General features: G+C 35.3%; 3 protein-coding genes across 10 annotated transcripts; 1 reads left to right on the top strand and 2 right to left on the bottom strand.

Moving 5' to 3' along the window:
- Window positions 1-221: 221 nt before the first annotated feature.
- LOC140977568 (uncharacterized) lies at window positions 222-3,744 on the bottom strand. Its single transcript, XM_073442318.1, has 5 exons — window positions 3,326-3,744; window positions 3,183-3,233; window positions 1,344-1,477; window positions 856-956; window positions 222-757 (listed from the first exon to the last, which is right to left on the bottom strand). Exons 1-5 carry the CDS (start codon window positions 3,686-3,688, stop codon window positions 576-578), a joined length of 831 nt encoding a protein of 276 aa, XP_073298419.1. The 5' UTR covers window positions 3,689-3,744; the 3' UTR covers window positions 222-575.
- Window positions 3,745-5,038: 1,294 nt separating this feature from the next.
- On the top strand, window positions 5,039-8,756 carry LOC140976929 (probable UDP-arabinopyranose mutase 5). 2 transcript variants are annotated; one of them, XM_073441365.1, is made up of 3 exons: window positions 5,039-5,248; window positions 6,373-6,506; window positions 6,721-8,756. In XM_073441365.1, the coding sequence occupies exons 1-3, from the start codon at window positions 5,135-5,137 to the stop codon at window positions 7,769-7,771; spliced, it is 1,299 nt and encodes a 432-aa protein (XP_073297466.1). In that variant the 5' UTR covers window positions 5,039-5,134; the 3' UTR covers window positions 7,772-8,756. The 2 variants fall into 2 exon arrangements, with proteins under 2 accessions (XP_073297466.1, XP_073297465.1); XM_073441364.1 differs by lacking the exon at window positions 5,039-5,248 and having other exon boundaries at window positions 6,373-6,502; window positions 6,577-8,756.
- LOC140976928 (sterol 3-beta-glucosyltransferase UGT80A2-like) lies at window positions 8,405-14,892 on the bottom strand. 7 transcript variants are annotated; one of them, XM_073441363.1, is made up of 15 exons: window positions 14,623-14,892; window positions 14,353-14,493; window positions 12,853-13,028; window positions 12,472-12,714; window positions 12,135-12,246; window positions 11,212-11,382; window positions 11,068-11,131; window positions 10,827-10,884; window positions 10,549-10,726; window positions 10,127-10,257; window positions 9,806-9,850; window positions 9,614-9,690; window positions 9,358-9,405; window positions 9,118-9,267; window positions 8,405-8,753 (listed from the first exon to the last, which is right to left on the bottom strand). In XM_073441363.1, the coding sequence occupies exons 1-15, from the start codon at window positions 14,630-14,632 to the stop codon at window positions 8,750-8,752; spliced, it is 1,608 nt and encodes a 535-aa protein (XP_073297464.1). In that variant the 5' UTR covers window positions 14,633-14,892; the 3' UTR covers window positions 8,405-8,749. The 7 variants fall into 7 exon arrangements, with proteins under 7 accessions (XP_073297464.1, XP_073297458.1, XP_073297457.1 ...); XM_073441357.1 differs by having other exon boundaries at window positions 9,806-9,908; window positions 14,573-14,891; XM_073441356.1 differs by having other exon boundaries at window positions 9,806-9,908; window positions 14,623-14,891.
- Between the last annotated feature and the right edge of the window lie 1,956 nt (window positions 14,893-16,848).

Genomic DNA, 16,848 nt, shown 5'->3' with positions numbered 1-16,848 from the left:
TAAATTAATATTGGATCAATAAAAGAACCCGAACTAAAAAAAAAAAAAAGAGATGGCTGACTAAATTCATCATAAAGCAATCTATTCGGTGCTGCTTCGACCAATTCAGGTCTTAAAAGTTATGGTTTGAACTGATATTTAAAACATAATCAAATGAAAAGTTATGGTTTGAACTGATATTTAAAACATAATCAAATGAATAAATTGGTTTTGGGATGATGGACCAAAATGTTAGATTAATAGAAGGAACGTAAAATTAGATGCATAGTAAATGACAACACAGCAGATACATTTAAGGGTTTTTTATTAATAAATTTTAAATAAAGAAAGAAATGGAAGATTATTAGGTGAAACTAAAAAATATGTCAGCAACATAAACAGATTTGAATACAGCTTCCCTATTAAATTCAGGAAAAATGACAGATATAAGATATATACATGAATACGAATTACATGTGTGTCAAGAACTTGCGGGTGCATTCCAGTGCTTATCTACAACGTTGAGCATCGTACCAGCACTATTAATTTGCGTCAGTATATCTTATTCACCTTTTTCCTTTTTTCCCAAAAATGTCTCAACTTTCTATCCTGTTCACTGGATCATCATCTCCGCCGACAGAGTTAAGCTCACCTCGTGATATGATATTCAATATTGTTTTCGTGGCTTGGCTGACAGCACGAGACGTTTTATTCACAGCACCAGAAACCACCGGTTGCAGCGAGATGTTTGGCAGGCTAGCCCTCTCCTGAATCATGGCTTCTCCAAAAAAGAGTGCAATCATTTGATCCATTTGGATGGAAAAACTAACGATATGAGCCGAAAATGAATAGCTATCTAAAAAATGAATAGCTTACACATTGTCTGTTGTTGAGCAATAGAACCTATTTTTCGAACTCCGGCTTCTGCTGCTTGAACAGCTCGAGTAGATTTTTTGACTCCGTCTGCTATTTCTTCGCTGGAATCAGAAAGAACGTAACATATTATCTTGAAAGATCGAGATATGCATTTGAAAATGATACTACCATCAATAAACTCAGACACTGAGAAGGAAAGTTTTCCAGTTGCAGGATCAATAGAATGTTTTGCAGTTGGAGGATTGATTTTACCATCCTAAATCCTAATTACCATGCCCTTTTACATAAAGCATCAAAATCCACAATATTAATTAGAATTCCTTGAAAATACCCAGATTAGTAAATATAAGTTTATGATTGCCTTTAATTTTTCCTTTTTTGGCACAAATTGAAGAGGTTTGGTTCTTAAGAGAACTTTATAATAGCTACTTGATTGTCTACAAGAACCAGAGACTTGACATAAACATAGTGGAGAAAAGCTTATATACCTCATGTCACTTAACTCTAGAAGGAGATCACTAATTTCCATGGCAGACAGTCTGATCGCAACCATTGTACTGGGGAGCTCCTCACGAGCAGTATTGGCTAGTTTTGAAAGAGATATCGCTGCTCTTCGCATCGCCTACAAGGTAAGACGAAAACAAATCCCTAACCCATATGTCCAATGTGGGGACAATCATAAATGAAATAAAAATAAAAGAAGAAACAAAAAAAATAATAATAAATCCACAATATTTTCATTCAAGATAAGCTATTTCATTTAGAACCTTATAGGTTGCATTTCGATAAAGGATTTGATTTGGAGGAAATTATTTGAAATCTAATCATTTGAAATTTAAGGATTTGAAATGACATATAGGTTGTCAATTATGCCATTTCAACAAATTCCTTCCAAGTTTCAATATGAAAAGGAAAATGCTTCAATTTTTTCCTTAAATCTAAACACAACCTTATGGTAGGTGTTTGATGGATTCACTATTTTTCTACTTAGACTTAAGCATCTCAAAACCACAAGTTCATCTATTGCTTGCCTTCCAAGCTCAACCACCTTGATGGCTTTTGTGCCCCCCGAAAACCCAAAAAAATAACATAACCCCCAATGTAAAATCAAAATATTTTAAATGTCTGATTTCTAAAAACACGGAATTTTAAAATACATTTGATTTTATATATGTGTTCTATGATTTTTGATATTCCATGGGGGTGAAAAGTTGCCCCACAATTGCAGTTATATTGTCTATGACATGATTGTTTATTGCAACAGAAAGGCAAATTCTAATGAGAAAAGCTGAAAGACACAATCAAGAGGTGGGCGAACTGCGTTAAAGAGATTTTCACCAAGAATGTAGGAGAGCAGAAACTAAAATTTTAGTGTCGCTCTTCAATCATATATCCAGAGTTTCGTACTAGCATCTGGAGAATTTTAAGTCTTGAGTTCACTAGGAATTCCAATTTTAGAATGTTTCAACATACATAGGCAAAAAACAAAATTATTAGGAAAATGTCCAAAATTTCTCCTGCAGAAACCACTTTCAAGATAATGGTCCTTTAGACAGTGTAAAGACCTTGTGACATGGCCAACACCAACAAGTTTGGAACTAATGATGGTAGGATAAAAGAGCCTAACAATAAATTTTCTCTACCACATAGGATATTGAATATATAAACTTTTTGAGGCAGAGGATAACAGTCAGCTCCAAAAGCTGTATCCTGACAATATTGAAATATGTACCGACATATTCAAACAGCATATGACAGTAACACAAGGCTCTATTTCAAGATGTCAGTATCTGTACTCCCCAGTTGAGAGAAAAAAAAAACCCAAATACAGTCTGGATTTGGTGAAGAAGGTATTAAACAAGCTATAAAGTGACACTTAGGTCGCATTTGGATTTAATGATGTGAGTTTGAATGGATCTCAAACGACTCCAATTCATCATTGTAACTAAAACATAAGTATAAATTGTAGTAGGAAAGATTTGAAATTCAACGAATCCAAAGATATCCAAACATATAGAAAGGATCTGGATCTTGGATTTAAAATGCCTTGATTTCAAATCCATTCATTCAAACACAACCTTAAAACATAAAATACCCCAAAAGAAATCATCTTTGAATACTTATTAGGTGATAAAACTCAAAGGAAATAGTAAGGTTATACATCCGTTTCCACTTAATTCATGATCAAACATTTAACAAGCAATAAACGTTGTGCCATAGGCTCAAAAAATAGCTCAAACAAAAAGAATATGCCGCTCCTAATGAAAAAAAAATGCATTCCGAATTATGTTCTAAAAGAAAGGTTATGATAATGGTGCAACACTTACAAATAAAGTTGGCACAGCTGCAACAACAAGGCTAGCAAACGCGGCACAAGTCTGCAAATAAAATGCTTTCAAGTTCGCATTACACCATGTAGAAATCATAGATTAAATTACAAATAATTTAACAAAAAAAGTGACCTAATTACCGTGCAAGAGATGAAGACGAGGAGAAAGAAAACTTGGTCACTGAAACTCAATTTAGGTGGCGGAATTAGATTAGCTAAAAAACTGGGGTTCCTCACTTCAACCTTCAGCAATCCATTTCCAGGCTGAGTATCCGACAATACTTCGAGATGTTGGATAGAGTCATTCGACGCCGTTTTATAATCGGTGTTCTCCAATGAGCACGAAACTCTAAGGCACAACCGGGGTACTTTCGTTGGTTTGAACCTGAGCGCAAGGCTGAAAAGGCATTGTGAGCTTGTTGAATATAGTATCGTTGTTGAGTTGAGGCGGAGAGCCGGCGACGTACTGGCGGCGAGCAGCGCTGCCGGGGTTTTCATCTTCATTACTGAGTTACATCAAGAACTCAGACCACTTTATATGCAGACTGAGAACAAGTTTTGTTGCACGTTGTACAACAACAGTGCTTTCTTTATTATTATTATTAATGTTTTTGTTATAATCGAATTTCGAATATTTTAAATTTATTAATTAATTTTATTTTTGGTTTTTCGAAAAATTACTATTTATTTATTTTTTTGGAAAATACATAAATGAATAATAGTTATAAATTTTTAGCTCTTCCTTTGCCTTTAGTATTGTTAAATGTGATATATTAAATTGGTAAATTTCATTTTCTTAACTTAATTGTAGAAACGTAATCACATTAGGGATGATAATTTTTTTTCATGAGTAGGAGTCTGAAAAACCCGAAATATAACGGGTTTGGAGACTAATTTTGGGTTCAGGTTCACCGAAATAGCTCGGGACGAGTACGAGGATACTATTCTCATCCTCGAACCTACCCTGATATTATTATTATGTAATAATAAGTTCAGGTTCGGTCATTCTTCGAACCTGTCTTTGCCCCGTTTTATTACTATTTTTGAAACGGAGATGGAGATGAAGATTTGATCTCTGCGGGTTTGGGTTTGAGGATTCTCCAAACCCGAAAGAAGTGGAGATGAAGATGACAAATTCGCCCATATCTTTTCCTATCGTCATCCCTAGTCGAGATCACATTGTGATGTTAACTTCCCGTCAATATATGACTGAATTGCATATGCAAGGGACTACCTAGCAGTCTAGCACATCGGTAAAGTTGTCATGATATCCTAATATTAACTTCTAAGCCTATGCTAAAGCTTAGAAATTCTTGATGCATATTGGTGTTACATGCCGGCACGTGGATAATATTTTATTATATTTTTGTTGATCACTAAAAATGAATTTGAATATAAAAGCTGTAGTTTTAAAAAATAGCTTTTATAAGTTCAGTTTTTTTAAGTGGCGTTGTTAAAAAAAAAAAAAAAGAAAAGAAGTGGTTTTGATCTTTAGATAAATATTAAAAAGTGCGATTGTTTTTAATTTTTAAAAAAGAATAAGAGTAAAAAAAAAACCATAAATTTTTTAAAAATGAATTTTGTAATCAAATACGACAAGAGTTTTTTTTTTAAAAAAAGACTAGTCTCTTGTGAGACGATCTCACGAATCTGTGAGACGGATCAAGCTTACCGATATTCACAATAAAAAATAATACTCTTAGCATAAAAAGTAATATTTTTTTATGGATGACCCAAATAAAAGATAATCTTAACATAAAAAGTAATATTTTTTTTATAAATGACTTAAATAAGATATCTATATCACAAAATATGACCACGAGAACGTCTCACACGAGTTTTTGAGACAACAGGGTTTGAGCAGATAACGATCTCTATACGAAAATATAATGTCCAGCAATGAATAATGACCGGAGACAAGAAGCAACGAGTGGAAAGAACGATTCATGAATGAGAACTCCGCCCACACTTCTCTCACTAACCATTGACTCTGCACTTAACAACTTCGCCCATATATCTGATATCTCTTTTCTGCCTCATCACATTCTTCTTGAGCTTTTCCTGGTATGAATCCTTAAACTCCGTCTAAATTTCTCTTTTGTTGGTTGTATTTGTGTGCAAGATTGTTTCTTGTTTCAACTTTTGCCTGCCTTTTGGACTGTAATGAAACGGGTTTGTCTTGGTTTTTGCGATTGGCTTGTGTATTGATGTTATCCGCTGGTCTTCTATATTTTAGGGCTTTTACTATAGTGGTCATTTTTTTCTTAATGATTTTGATAAGAGATTCGATCCTTGACGGATTATCGCACTGTTATTGGACCAAGTTGTGTGAATTTACGGATTACAGTTCGGACTTAATTTTTATGACCGCCCCCGTTGGTCTGCCCATATCTATATTATGTATGCCTTTACTGAAGAGTTTGCTACAGTGATTGTTGATGCGCCAATTATTGAAGTTTCATTGGTTTATCGCTGAGGAGGTTTCTGATTTTGATTTATCTCATGATTTAGACTTTTAGAGTGTTTGTCGATTCTAAAGAATTTTCAAAAAAACTATTTCCTTTAGAATTAGTGGCTTTTTTCGAGCATTGAAATTGTCAGATTAATGGAGGAACAATATTATTACTTCAGTTTATGCCAATTATGGATAAATCCTAGGTTGCGCTTGAATTGATATATTTGATCTGGGAAAGGATTTGAGGAATGAATTTGCATAATGGCTATTGAAATTCTTAACTTGATATATATTTGATTTGAAATTCACTTGAATTTTGTGTATCGAAATAAGTTAAGATCAATCAATCCAAGCACAAGCTTATTCGATTTTCCTTGTTTGTTGGATGTCTGGTTTTGTCACTTGGTACATGCTGAGTTTTTCCTCTCTTTGTTTAGTTCTATTGACTGAATGATAAGCATCTCATGTAATTAATTCTCCTCAACTTCTTTTGAACTTCGTTTTCGCTCATCTTGTCACGCGTGCAAACTTTTTAAGTCATAAGTGATAATGATCCTATAGCCTCAGTGTAGAAGAAATTTGACTTTTAAGAAAGCAAAAGATCGAAGGAAGTAGATTTTTTTTGTCTGATCCCTGTTGATATGGTTTGTTGGCTGAAATAACTTATCCTCATCGTTGCTTATTTGCTATTATTTTCTATGCACATTCACGCACAAACTTCATTGATCGTTAGAGAACACTGAAAGCTGGGAAACTGAATGAGAGGATATTGAGGTTGTTTGCGGCAACTGGCAAAGAAGAAATCCTTTCTGTCATCGAGGCTCTTAATATTCAACATAATCTTGTCCCTGTTCTTCCTACCCGTAAGTCATCTTGCAATTATTGTTCTTTCTGAGTTTTAACTTGATCTCCTTTGTGATTTTCAAATTCATGTCAGGGTGCTCTGACAAATTTTGATACCGTGGACATCGAGTCACTGTGTGGCAATAAGTGCAAGCTAGACGCTAGCCCTTATTAGGAAGACAAATCTGCTCTCATTCGGATTTCTCTTGGTTAAATTTGAAAAAATGTCTCAGATTAGCATTAGAGACGAAGAGGTAGATATTGTGGTAGGTGCCCTTCAGCCAGATCTTACATCGTTCATGGAAGAGTGGAGACCAATTTTCTCCCGCTTCCACCTTATAATTGTCAAAGATCCTGAACTCAAAGAGGACCTTAAAATTCCAGATGGATTTAACATGGATCTCTATGCAAAGCCCGATATAGATCGTGTTGTGGGCTCTTCATCAAGTGCAATTTCTTTTTCTGGATACTCTTGTCGGTATTTTGGCTATCTTATGTCTCGTAAAAGTTATGTAATCTGTATTGATGATGATTGTATACCTGCTAGAGATAGCAATGGGTATATAATTGATGCTGTCTCCCAGCATATTACTAACCTTGCAGCCCCTGCTACTCCATTTTTCTTCAACACTCTCTATGACCCTTTCCGCGAGGGAACTGATTTTGTTCGAGGCTACCCCTTTAGCTTAAGAAATGGGGTGGACTGCGGCCTTTCTTGTGGATTGTGGCTCAATCTAGCAGACTATGATGCTCCCACTCAAGTCCTCAAGCCAGATCTGAGAAACGTGAGGTATGTCGATGCAGTTCTCACCGTACCATCAAGAACCATGATGCCCGTTAGTGGAATCAACATAGGTATCAATAGTGAGTTGGTGGGACCGGCTATGCTTCCAGCTTTTCGCTTGGTGAAGGAAGGAAAGCTGAGGTGGGAAACGGTGGAAGATATATGGAGTGGGATGTGTGTTAAGTTAGTTTGTGATCACTTGAGGCTCGGCGTGAAAAGTGGGCTTCCCTATGTGTGGAGAAAAGAACGAGGCGATGCTATTGAAAGTTTGAGAAAAGAGTGGGATGGAGTTAAGCTGATGGAAGATGTGGTTCCGTTCTTTCAATCAGTAAGATTGTCTCAAGAGGCTGTTACAGCAGAAGATTGTGTAGCTGAGATTGCTGCATCTGTAAAAGAAAAACTGGGACCAGTTAATCCAGTATTTTATCGTGCTGCTGATACTATGGTCGAGTGGATCAAGATTTGGACACGAGTGCGCGGACCCAGTAGAGTGCAAACTCAATAGGCTCAAGACACCACTGGTTGGTGTTGATGCATAATTTTTTCTAATTTGTCTCTGAAACCTCTGTTTCATGCGAGGTTTTTACTAACTCATTAAATACTTTAAAGTTTTCCTTTTATTTGATTTCTCGACAAAGCATTTTGGTGGGGATGTGAAAATAATATATATGACATTTAATCTTACGGAGTTTCAACTTTCAAATGCCAATTTTATAGAGTTTGAAGTGCATCGGCTTTCATGTTGTTCATTTAACCTTTTGATCTGTTTTCACTCTTTAAGCCTTCGTTGAGATGGAAGAATTCTTGAGGATTTCAGAGATCCATTATTTATTTGGAAATTTCATGAGTTTGAAGTTTTTGCCATTTCAGTTGTGACTTGTTTGTGAAAATCTTATGTTCTAACTTCTAGATTTTGCAGACTTATCCCTTTCTAAATAAATGATTCTCCAACTGAACACCAATTTATTTTTTCATTAAAAAATTTTTCTTTTGATGAGGAAGTTTCCGTACAAATGCACTAAGAATTAAATCTTCAGGAATCGGAAGTCTTGCTTACATTATGTTTAAACAGCAGACCAAATGGATGTCCTTTAGTTGGTAGATTGGCACATCTATTTTTTCAGAAAGATAGTCTTCATGACTTTGAAATTCAAAAATCAGATAGTGTGATATAAAGTATTTCGTTACACATCAAACATATGAACTAGTAACTTGTATATTTTGTGACTACTACAGTTGTTTCTTTTCTCTAATGTAGACGCAAATATTTCAAAACTTGCACGAAAACGATGGAAGCAGCTTTAAGGTTAAAATCTCCCACAACCAAAGCAGCGTTTTATGGAAAACATGCCAGAAGGACGTGGCTTTTCAGGCTCTGATTTTTTGAGGCTACTCACTGGGAAATGCCTGTAGAAAGCTTGCACTGCCCCTGTAACCCCGTCCTCGGTTTCCATAGCCTTCGCCAATTTTACTGCTTCTTGTTTCACCTGCGTTATGAAGCATGCATGAATCAGTTTTTTTCAAGTTACGGACTCCATTCATTGATTATATTACAATCTCGAGGCGTTGCACCAAGAGTTATACCAAAGTCAGAAGCTCGAGAGAGTGAGCCTCTAATTATTCTATATTTTCATGTGTGTAAAGCTACAGACTAGGAAGCGGAGTCCTGGAATTAAATATCCAAGATTTATACTTGTGAAGCTAGTATGAGGTAAGATGATGGAAAGTTAGCCGAGAAGTCATTTTGAAATCCTATGCCATGCAATTGAAAACAACTGAGGAATTAAATCCATATTTCATAATCCAGCTTAGACAAGACTAGATTCTTAGAATAAAAGTTGTGTTTCATACCTGAGCATTGAGCATGAACCGGATCGCATCGACCAATTTCTCGAGTGAAAATTCATTGACAGGAATTGGTGCTGGACCAACTCCCCGAGCATGCACCTGTGCTCCCCAAAAGGGTTGATCTCCAAAGAAAGGAACCACAGTTGTCGGGCACTAAGAAACAGTAAATTGGGAAAAAAGTGGGCAATGAATTACTTGAAACCATAAATTTTGAAATAATTTAAAGGATAAGTCGCCACTTACTGCAGCTTTAAGACCAGCAGCAGTTGTTCCAGCACCTCCATGGTGTACCTAAAATGCAACAAAAGACACGTCAAAATTTCATGAACAAAAACATCAGCTAAGAACAGCCGATGGTAATGAAAGTGCAACTTTATGAAAGTTTACAACATATGACATCAACCTACTGGATGATTTCCAGATCATGGTGGACGAAAACATGAAAGCTATTTACTTCTTTATAAGTACATTTGAACAAATAAAAAAGCAGGGAATTTACCACAGCTGCGCATCTTGTGAAAAGCCAATCATGGGGACAGTTTTCCAAAAGGTAGACAAAGTCCTTTGGCTCTGCCACTGAATGCACAAAATACAGATGATTTTTTATGTCTCAGTCTATTCAAATTGACAAAAGAAATCAACAACCGATAAATTAACAAAACGTTGATAGCAGAAACATGAAGAAGCGTACAGTCTCCCAGGCCACCCCAACCTTTGTTGATAATGCCCCGTTGTCCTGTAATTTCAAGAGCTCGAACAATTATTTCAGTCATCTTTTCAGGCTCCTCAACTGGCTGGAAAGATGCAGAACCAGAATGAAACAAAAAACATCAATTCTACAAAGATCCAAAAGCTGTGTTTTGATTGTTTCTCTCATCTTGACAAATCATTCTATGTGATCAGATAATTGTAGAAAATTGCATATGTTAATGTCTTGATGATGATATGCAGATACTAATTATTGTTCATCGTAAAAAAATTTCTGATAAGTTACAAGACACCAGGAACTTACAAGACTTCCAAAACCAATGTAAATAGGCTTCTCTTTATCTTCAAGCCACTTCAAAAGCGATTCTGGAGGTTCGTAACTCGAGGCAAGTTCCAAAAAACAAAATCCCACTACATCAATTTTAGATCCCCAATCTGCAGGCAGATAGAAAAATCCAATGCAACATTAACATAATGCGAGAGTCCATTATTCAAGGACTTGGTATCTCTTATGGCATTGCAAACATTTTATTACAAGACTGGAGAGACCAGAAACCAAAAAATGCAGAAGCAATTATATCTCAGAGTCTAAAAAATATTAATCCACAAGGATATTCATCAGTCAAAACAAAATCATGCATGAAACTTGAAACTTGGAATATGGTCGCAGCTATAATTGAAGTAGCTTAATTTAATACATCAAACTCATAGGTCCAAAGAACTAACCTTTTGGTTTAGGAACAAGGTGGGGACTCCAAATATATCCATAAGGCACGGCTGAAGAAGAGTTATAGGAACCACTCAAATAGGTCATGGGCCTTAGTTTTAGTTTTTTCTTCCTGAATTCATTTATCATGTCGCGTATTCCCAGCCAGATAAGTGCATCAACAATTTGATATGATAACTGCGATAGACAGCCAACTTCTTAGAAATCAGATTCTAAAATGACATATTTCCAAAATTTCAGTTAAACCACAGGCATATAAATGTTATTGTATACGCACTCGATAACCAACTGGTTGCCTGACACGAGAAAGAGGATGTGGAAACTCACTGGTTGGCCTGCAAGTTGTACTTCTCAAGATAATTTTATTTGGAGATCTCACGGTAAACAGGGATGTGGGAAATTTAGATCTAATTTCGTTTTTTTTACAAATTGATATGCATCAAGGAAGTGCTTGCAATATCCTCAAAACTACATTATTATGGTGGAAGAAATGCGATGGAATGAAGGGTAACACTAACGTCCAAGGCATCGTAAAAAATATGTGCAGTGGTACTTTGAGTGCCTCGGCGACATGCGTATGTCCTGAACAAGGAGTCCAAACAATAAGATGATATCACTAGCAAAAGCTTCGAAATTTTTTTCAAGCAAAATAAATATCTTACCATATGCAGGTGGATTGGCAATTATGGCATCTACCTTGAATGAGATATTTGTATCGGGATCAGGACTAGTACACGCAGGAAGTAAGGAAAAGATTATCTCTTTAATTTGGCTCCGTTGGAGATGTATTTCAGAAGGTTCAGATGGTAAGAATCCTTTGTTCTTAACCATATCTACAATAAGCATATATATGATGGTCGCAGCCATTCCTCGAATTAAAAAACTAACTCATATGATGTAAGCAAATGTGGACAAGTAAAAACACCATAAGCTTCAACAAATTTGACACTGCACTAGTGCGCATATATCAAAGCTATTCGGTTATTTCAGTGGAATCGGGACGATTTTGTCACTCCACACTTCAGAAACGACGATCTCTTTAATTTTGTTTAGTGGGAGACATATCTCACGAGGTCCAGATGGTAAGTGGCTTTGATACTTTTGGGAGACATATCTCATGAGGTCCAGATGGTAAGTGGCTTTGATACTTTACCATATGTCCATATCTACAAAAAGCATGCACATGAAGGCCACAACCATTCTTCGAATTAAAAAACTTACTCGTATGACATTGTACACAAAGTTGACAAGTACAATACCATATGCTTTAACAAATTTGTTAGTGTGTTAAAGCACATATATTGTATGTTATTCTGCATACTTGGAATTGATTATTGTAACACCCCACATCAGAAAATATGGGATGAGTAGAAATATGATTTTTGGCCATCTGATTTTATACAAATACATCACAACATGATTTGCACAAAAATATTCATCCAGTGTCAAGTGCATTACTTGATGGAAGCTTTTACCATAAGATAAGAAGCATGCATAATGATTCATTCTAAAAATAAAGACTAACGGCGAAGACACAAAGTTGAAAACGTTCCAAGAGAAATGGGAATTTTGATCCAGAACTCACAAGCAGCTAGAACTTTTGGGTCTCCACCCAGAGGGTAAAATTCCAATCCAGCGGCCATAACAAATTCTTTAAAATTTGAATGAGTGGCTAGTCTCACCCTGTGGCCATCGTCCTGTCAAAAGGTTTCCAGCATGAATTAGTCAAGAACGAAGCCGTAGCAGCAACTTCCCTTCACAAATGTCAGTATCCTAGATATTAATCAAAGCAAAAAATTGACATTATTTCTAATCGATAGAGAAAATGGCCTTAGACCAAAGCAAAAATTGGGTAAAAGAACATTCGAAGACAAAGGGATGAATATGTGGGAACATGCTTAATAACACCAAACTCGTCTTACTTGTAAGCGTTTTCCGATGGCTATAAATGGCTGTACATCTCCCCTTGTTCCAACAATTAACATCACAATTTGAAGTGGTGGCAATAATTCTGTATCTTCAGTAATCTCGATATCTTCAATTATATCACCATCATCTATAACTTCAGTACCAGAATTAGAACTCTGTGGTTTAATATTTTCTCCAACATCAAGTTGTACCGTTCCATCATCTTGAATGGTGGCTAATCGCTTCACTAGTTTAAGCTGTCAAAAGCAGGCCAAACATATTAGCTTAGAGGGGCTGAGTTTTGTTCTTTAAAATTATTTCCAAATAAACATTACATGGAAATACTAAAGAATATTAATTCAGCAAACAAACAAGCACATCATCTCGCAGCTAACCTTCTTCTTCGGAGGTAAATTTTCGTTTAAAAACTTTCTTAGCAACACACTGAGAGAGTGATTTATTTTTTCCCTCTCAACCATAGCAACCTGACTGGAGGTAGGATCCGACAAGTCTTCTGGTGACTGCTCCATAAAATTGAAATTCTCTCCAGGAAGTTTCCTGTCAACAGATTCTAAGCAGTGCAGATCAGGCTTAATGCAGCATAAAACATAGTTACATAACTGATATCCAAAACTAAAAGAGCATTTCCTTTCAAAATAAAAAATGAAAAACGGTATCTTAAAAAAATTCAATAACTAGATCATTAATCCATCAGAGGTCCAGAAATTCAAAGAGCCCTATTTTCTACAAATTTAGGCCTTAAACGATTGAGAATAAGGAAAATACAGATTGACTGAAAATTCCCTTTATGTTCACAGTCTTAATCACTATTTAAAGTGACTAATCAGCTAGTGAAAAAATCTAAGCATGTGTTAAATATAGATTTTGAAAATCGACAGTAACTTGGATAGCATGAAACCTTTTTATTCAAATAATATTATAAAAGTTACAGAGTCGTTATCAGTCATCAGGATTCTTGATCACGACGGATATTTGGACTTGTAAAGTCCAATGGCACGTATTGTCAAGGTGGCATTATTTAGTTTAACAGCATAAGGACATTGATCTCATCTATTTGTTTTATGAGTACTCATCAAATTTACCGACATCGACATGAGTGTACTTATTCTTATACCATCCAACGCTCTTCTGGTATTTCCTGTGAACATTAAAATACCAGAAAGCTCATTCTTTGGCGCAATGGTAAATCAGACTCTAGGTGTATTCTCCTCTCACTACCATATTATCCCAAATGCTGGTGTATCAGGAGCTCCCATTATCTTCAATCTTGCTTTTGAGTCTTTGTCCTAATATAACACATTACATGACTAATGCACTAGAAGGTTAGAAACCACTTTGAGCTCATGGGATCTGAGACAATTATAAGTATAAGGTAGAATTTGTGAAACATCATGCTGAATATCAAAGTTGTACACATATATGTTGATCGGTTTTGGGTAACAAAAGCTCAAATAAAATTAATTTAATTCCATAAAATATGATGAGGATTGCGCTCCAAATCCCGGTATCTTATTGGAAATGTCCTCGGGGCCACGCCAGTAAACTAGGAATAGGTCGGTGATCAAATTGAAAAAAGAAAATTTTGTGGTGTCAGCACTGTAGAAATTTGTTACTCCCCCAAAACTAGAGTAAACCGGCCCTGCTTGTACCCTAGGCTTCAATAGTGTGTACCAGCCATACAAAACCTGTTCTAAACTATACTCAAAAGACTACCACCCCTATGGTTCTCAACGAAGAGAGGAAGCACCAGTTACCGGTAGGGGCCTGCTCAAAAGAAAATAACAACAATTTCCAATTTTATTACATTAGAGTCTAATCTTTGTCCCCTAATTGTTGATTTTCATGATATTAAACCCGTACTAGAAGATGATTACCTGCGGAGCCGGAACGAGGATCATAATGAGAAATCCCATTTACGCCCTCACTAGTTCTTGATTCTTCTACCCTACCCTTACCATCACCATTTTCTCCTTCAACCTCGACCACAAAATCTATAGGAAACTCTGCCATTACACCTATGGAATCAAAAAAAGAAACCCAAGTGAAAAGAATGATTTTTTCAACCATAACGGTTGATGGGCTCACCTTTCTCACCTTAATTACAAGTTAAGAAATCCAGGAATTAAAGATGAATTAAAAATTACATTCATGCATGCAAACCCGCCGCTTCTTCTGGAAGTAACTGGAAAAGGTGTGGCCAACAAGAAGAAGAATCGAGTTCTGTTCTCTCTGGTCTCAAGAAAATCAAACTATCGAAACACGGAGAATAATTTTAAGGTGTTCGATGGAGAAAGTTTGATTTTGATTCCGTTTGTTAATCCTTTTAGTTGGTTTCTGGGAAAAAGTGAAAGACGCGGAGGTGGAAAGTGCGCACGTTGTCAGGGGGCATCTGTCATTACCAACTCTCATGCAACGTGGTTCGATCTTGTGTTTCTGGCTATTTATTTTTGCGAGCAAAAGTCCAAACTAACGCCAAACTAACGCGACAAGAGAGCTACTATAGTCCGGTAAAAAATTATATATTGACGGAGAGAATCGAATTCATATTATTTCATTTATTCTCAATATCTTATTCATTTAGAAGAAAATTAAAAATTATGTTTTCATAACGTTGTCTCGAATCTCGATGAGACATCAATTTTTGGGTAAACTAAAATAAAAATATTGCGAGAATTATCATGACGAAAGATAAAACAAAATCCAGAATTCTGATTCAAAATACTAGGTTGTCTAGAATAAGCGCAACAATGGTGGACGGAAGACATGAAGCTAGCAATCAAAGTATTTTGCTTTGAGTAGTAATTAATTGCATAATATCCCTTTTTTTATTTTTTATTTTTTAACTTCATAAATAATAACTAATAATCGTTTCTATGAATCTAAGTCTCGAATGCTAACTAAGCTGTTCGGAAGGAAATGATTGGACAAATAGACTTCAGGCTTGTAGATTTGGTTTAATCGGATGTCAAAAAATAAAGGTCTAATATTCCAATATCTTTTGAGGAGCGATATATTATTAAGTCAAAAATTTGTGTGAGACGGTCTCACGGATCGTATTTTGTGAGATGGATCTCTTAATTGGGTCATCCATGAAAAAGTATTACTTTTTATTGTGAATATCGGTAGGGTTGACCAGCCTCACAGATAAAGATTCGTGAGACCGTCTCACAAGAGACCTACTCTATTATTAATACTATTATATAATTTTAATTTTTTATCAACTCATTAACTATTCCATGCGAAATTAAAATCGTAATACGTTCAATCCTTCGACAAGACATAAAATCAGTACGTGATGTGTCTTTGAGCTGCCTGTCCCTAGTCCCAAAATTGCCTTATTATCACCACTGATTTTATGTCTTGTCGAAGGATTGAACGTATTAGCGATTTTAATTTCGCGTGGAATAGTTAATGAGTTGATAAAAAAAATTAAAATTAGATAATATTATTAATAATACTATTATCACCACTGATTTTATATCAGGTCAAAAATATTCGTTTCACAAAATTGACATGTGAGACGGTTTCATAATAGCTTTTTGTTAATGATACCTTACCTTCATGACACATTTTTTTGCAAAAGATTAATGTACATATTTATCCTTGAAAATCATATTCTTGTGAAATAAAGTTTATTAGTGTGAATGACTTGAAAGCGTGGGTTTTAACGGGTCGGGGAATAATCCACCCATCAAAAACATGCTTATCGAAATAAAACGCTAAACCGATAAAAGTATTCGCATTTATTTCTGGTGATTGTTGGCCATCAAATTTTTTACAACTAGAGAGCAAATCATCGTTTCAAAATATAAGACTTTCAGAATTCTCATATTATAAAAATATGACAAAAATTTGTGTGATACGGTCTCACGGGTCGTATTTTGTGAGACATATCTCTTATTTGGGTCATCTATGAAAAATTATTATTTTTTATGTTAAGAGTATTACTTTTTATTGTGAATATCGGTAGGGTTGACCCGTCTCACAAATTAGGATCCGTGAGACTCTTAAATGTTATATTTTCTGTAGATAAATGCGAGTTTAAAAATATATATATATATTTCCGTACTTTTAAAAATGAGCGAGACGTTATACTCTAAAAATATAATACAACAATATTATCAAGATTCAAGAACGACGTTAAAATTTATATTTATCCTTCAAGTTTGAAAACAATGTCAAATTCATATCGACTTTCAATGTCATCACGCCTCACGTTTCGGGTGGCCAATTAATTATCTTCTTTTTGAATTGTTTTACTTAAACTCACTTTGGTTATTTTAAAAAATAATTCAAATCTTTATTTTTACAAAAGTAAATTTTTTTTTGCTAAGTCATGTATTTTTTGTCAATTTTATATTGGAAACAAA

Source organism: Primulina huaijiensis, chromosome 5, assembly GCF_012295235.1.
Source record: "Primulina huaijiensis isolate GDHJ02 chromosome 5, ASM1229523v2, whole genome shotgun sequence".
Classification (NCBI taxonomy): domain Eukaryota; kingdom Viridiplantae; phylum Streptophyta; class Magnoliopsida; order Lamiales; family Gesneriaceae; genus Primulina; species Primulina huaijiensis.
Note: the sequence above shows the minus strand (reverse complement) of the source record. Positions and strands in the feature narration are given on the sequence as shown.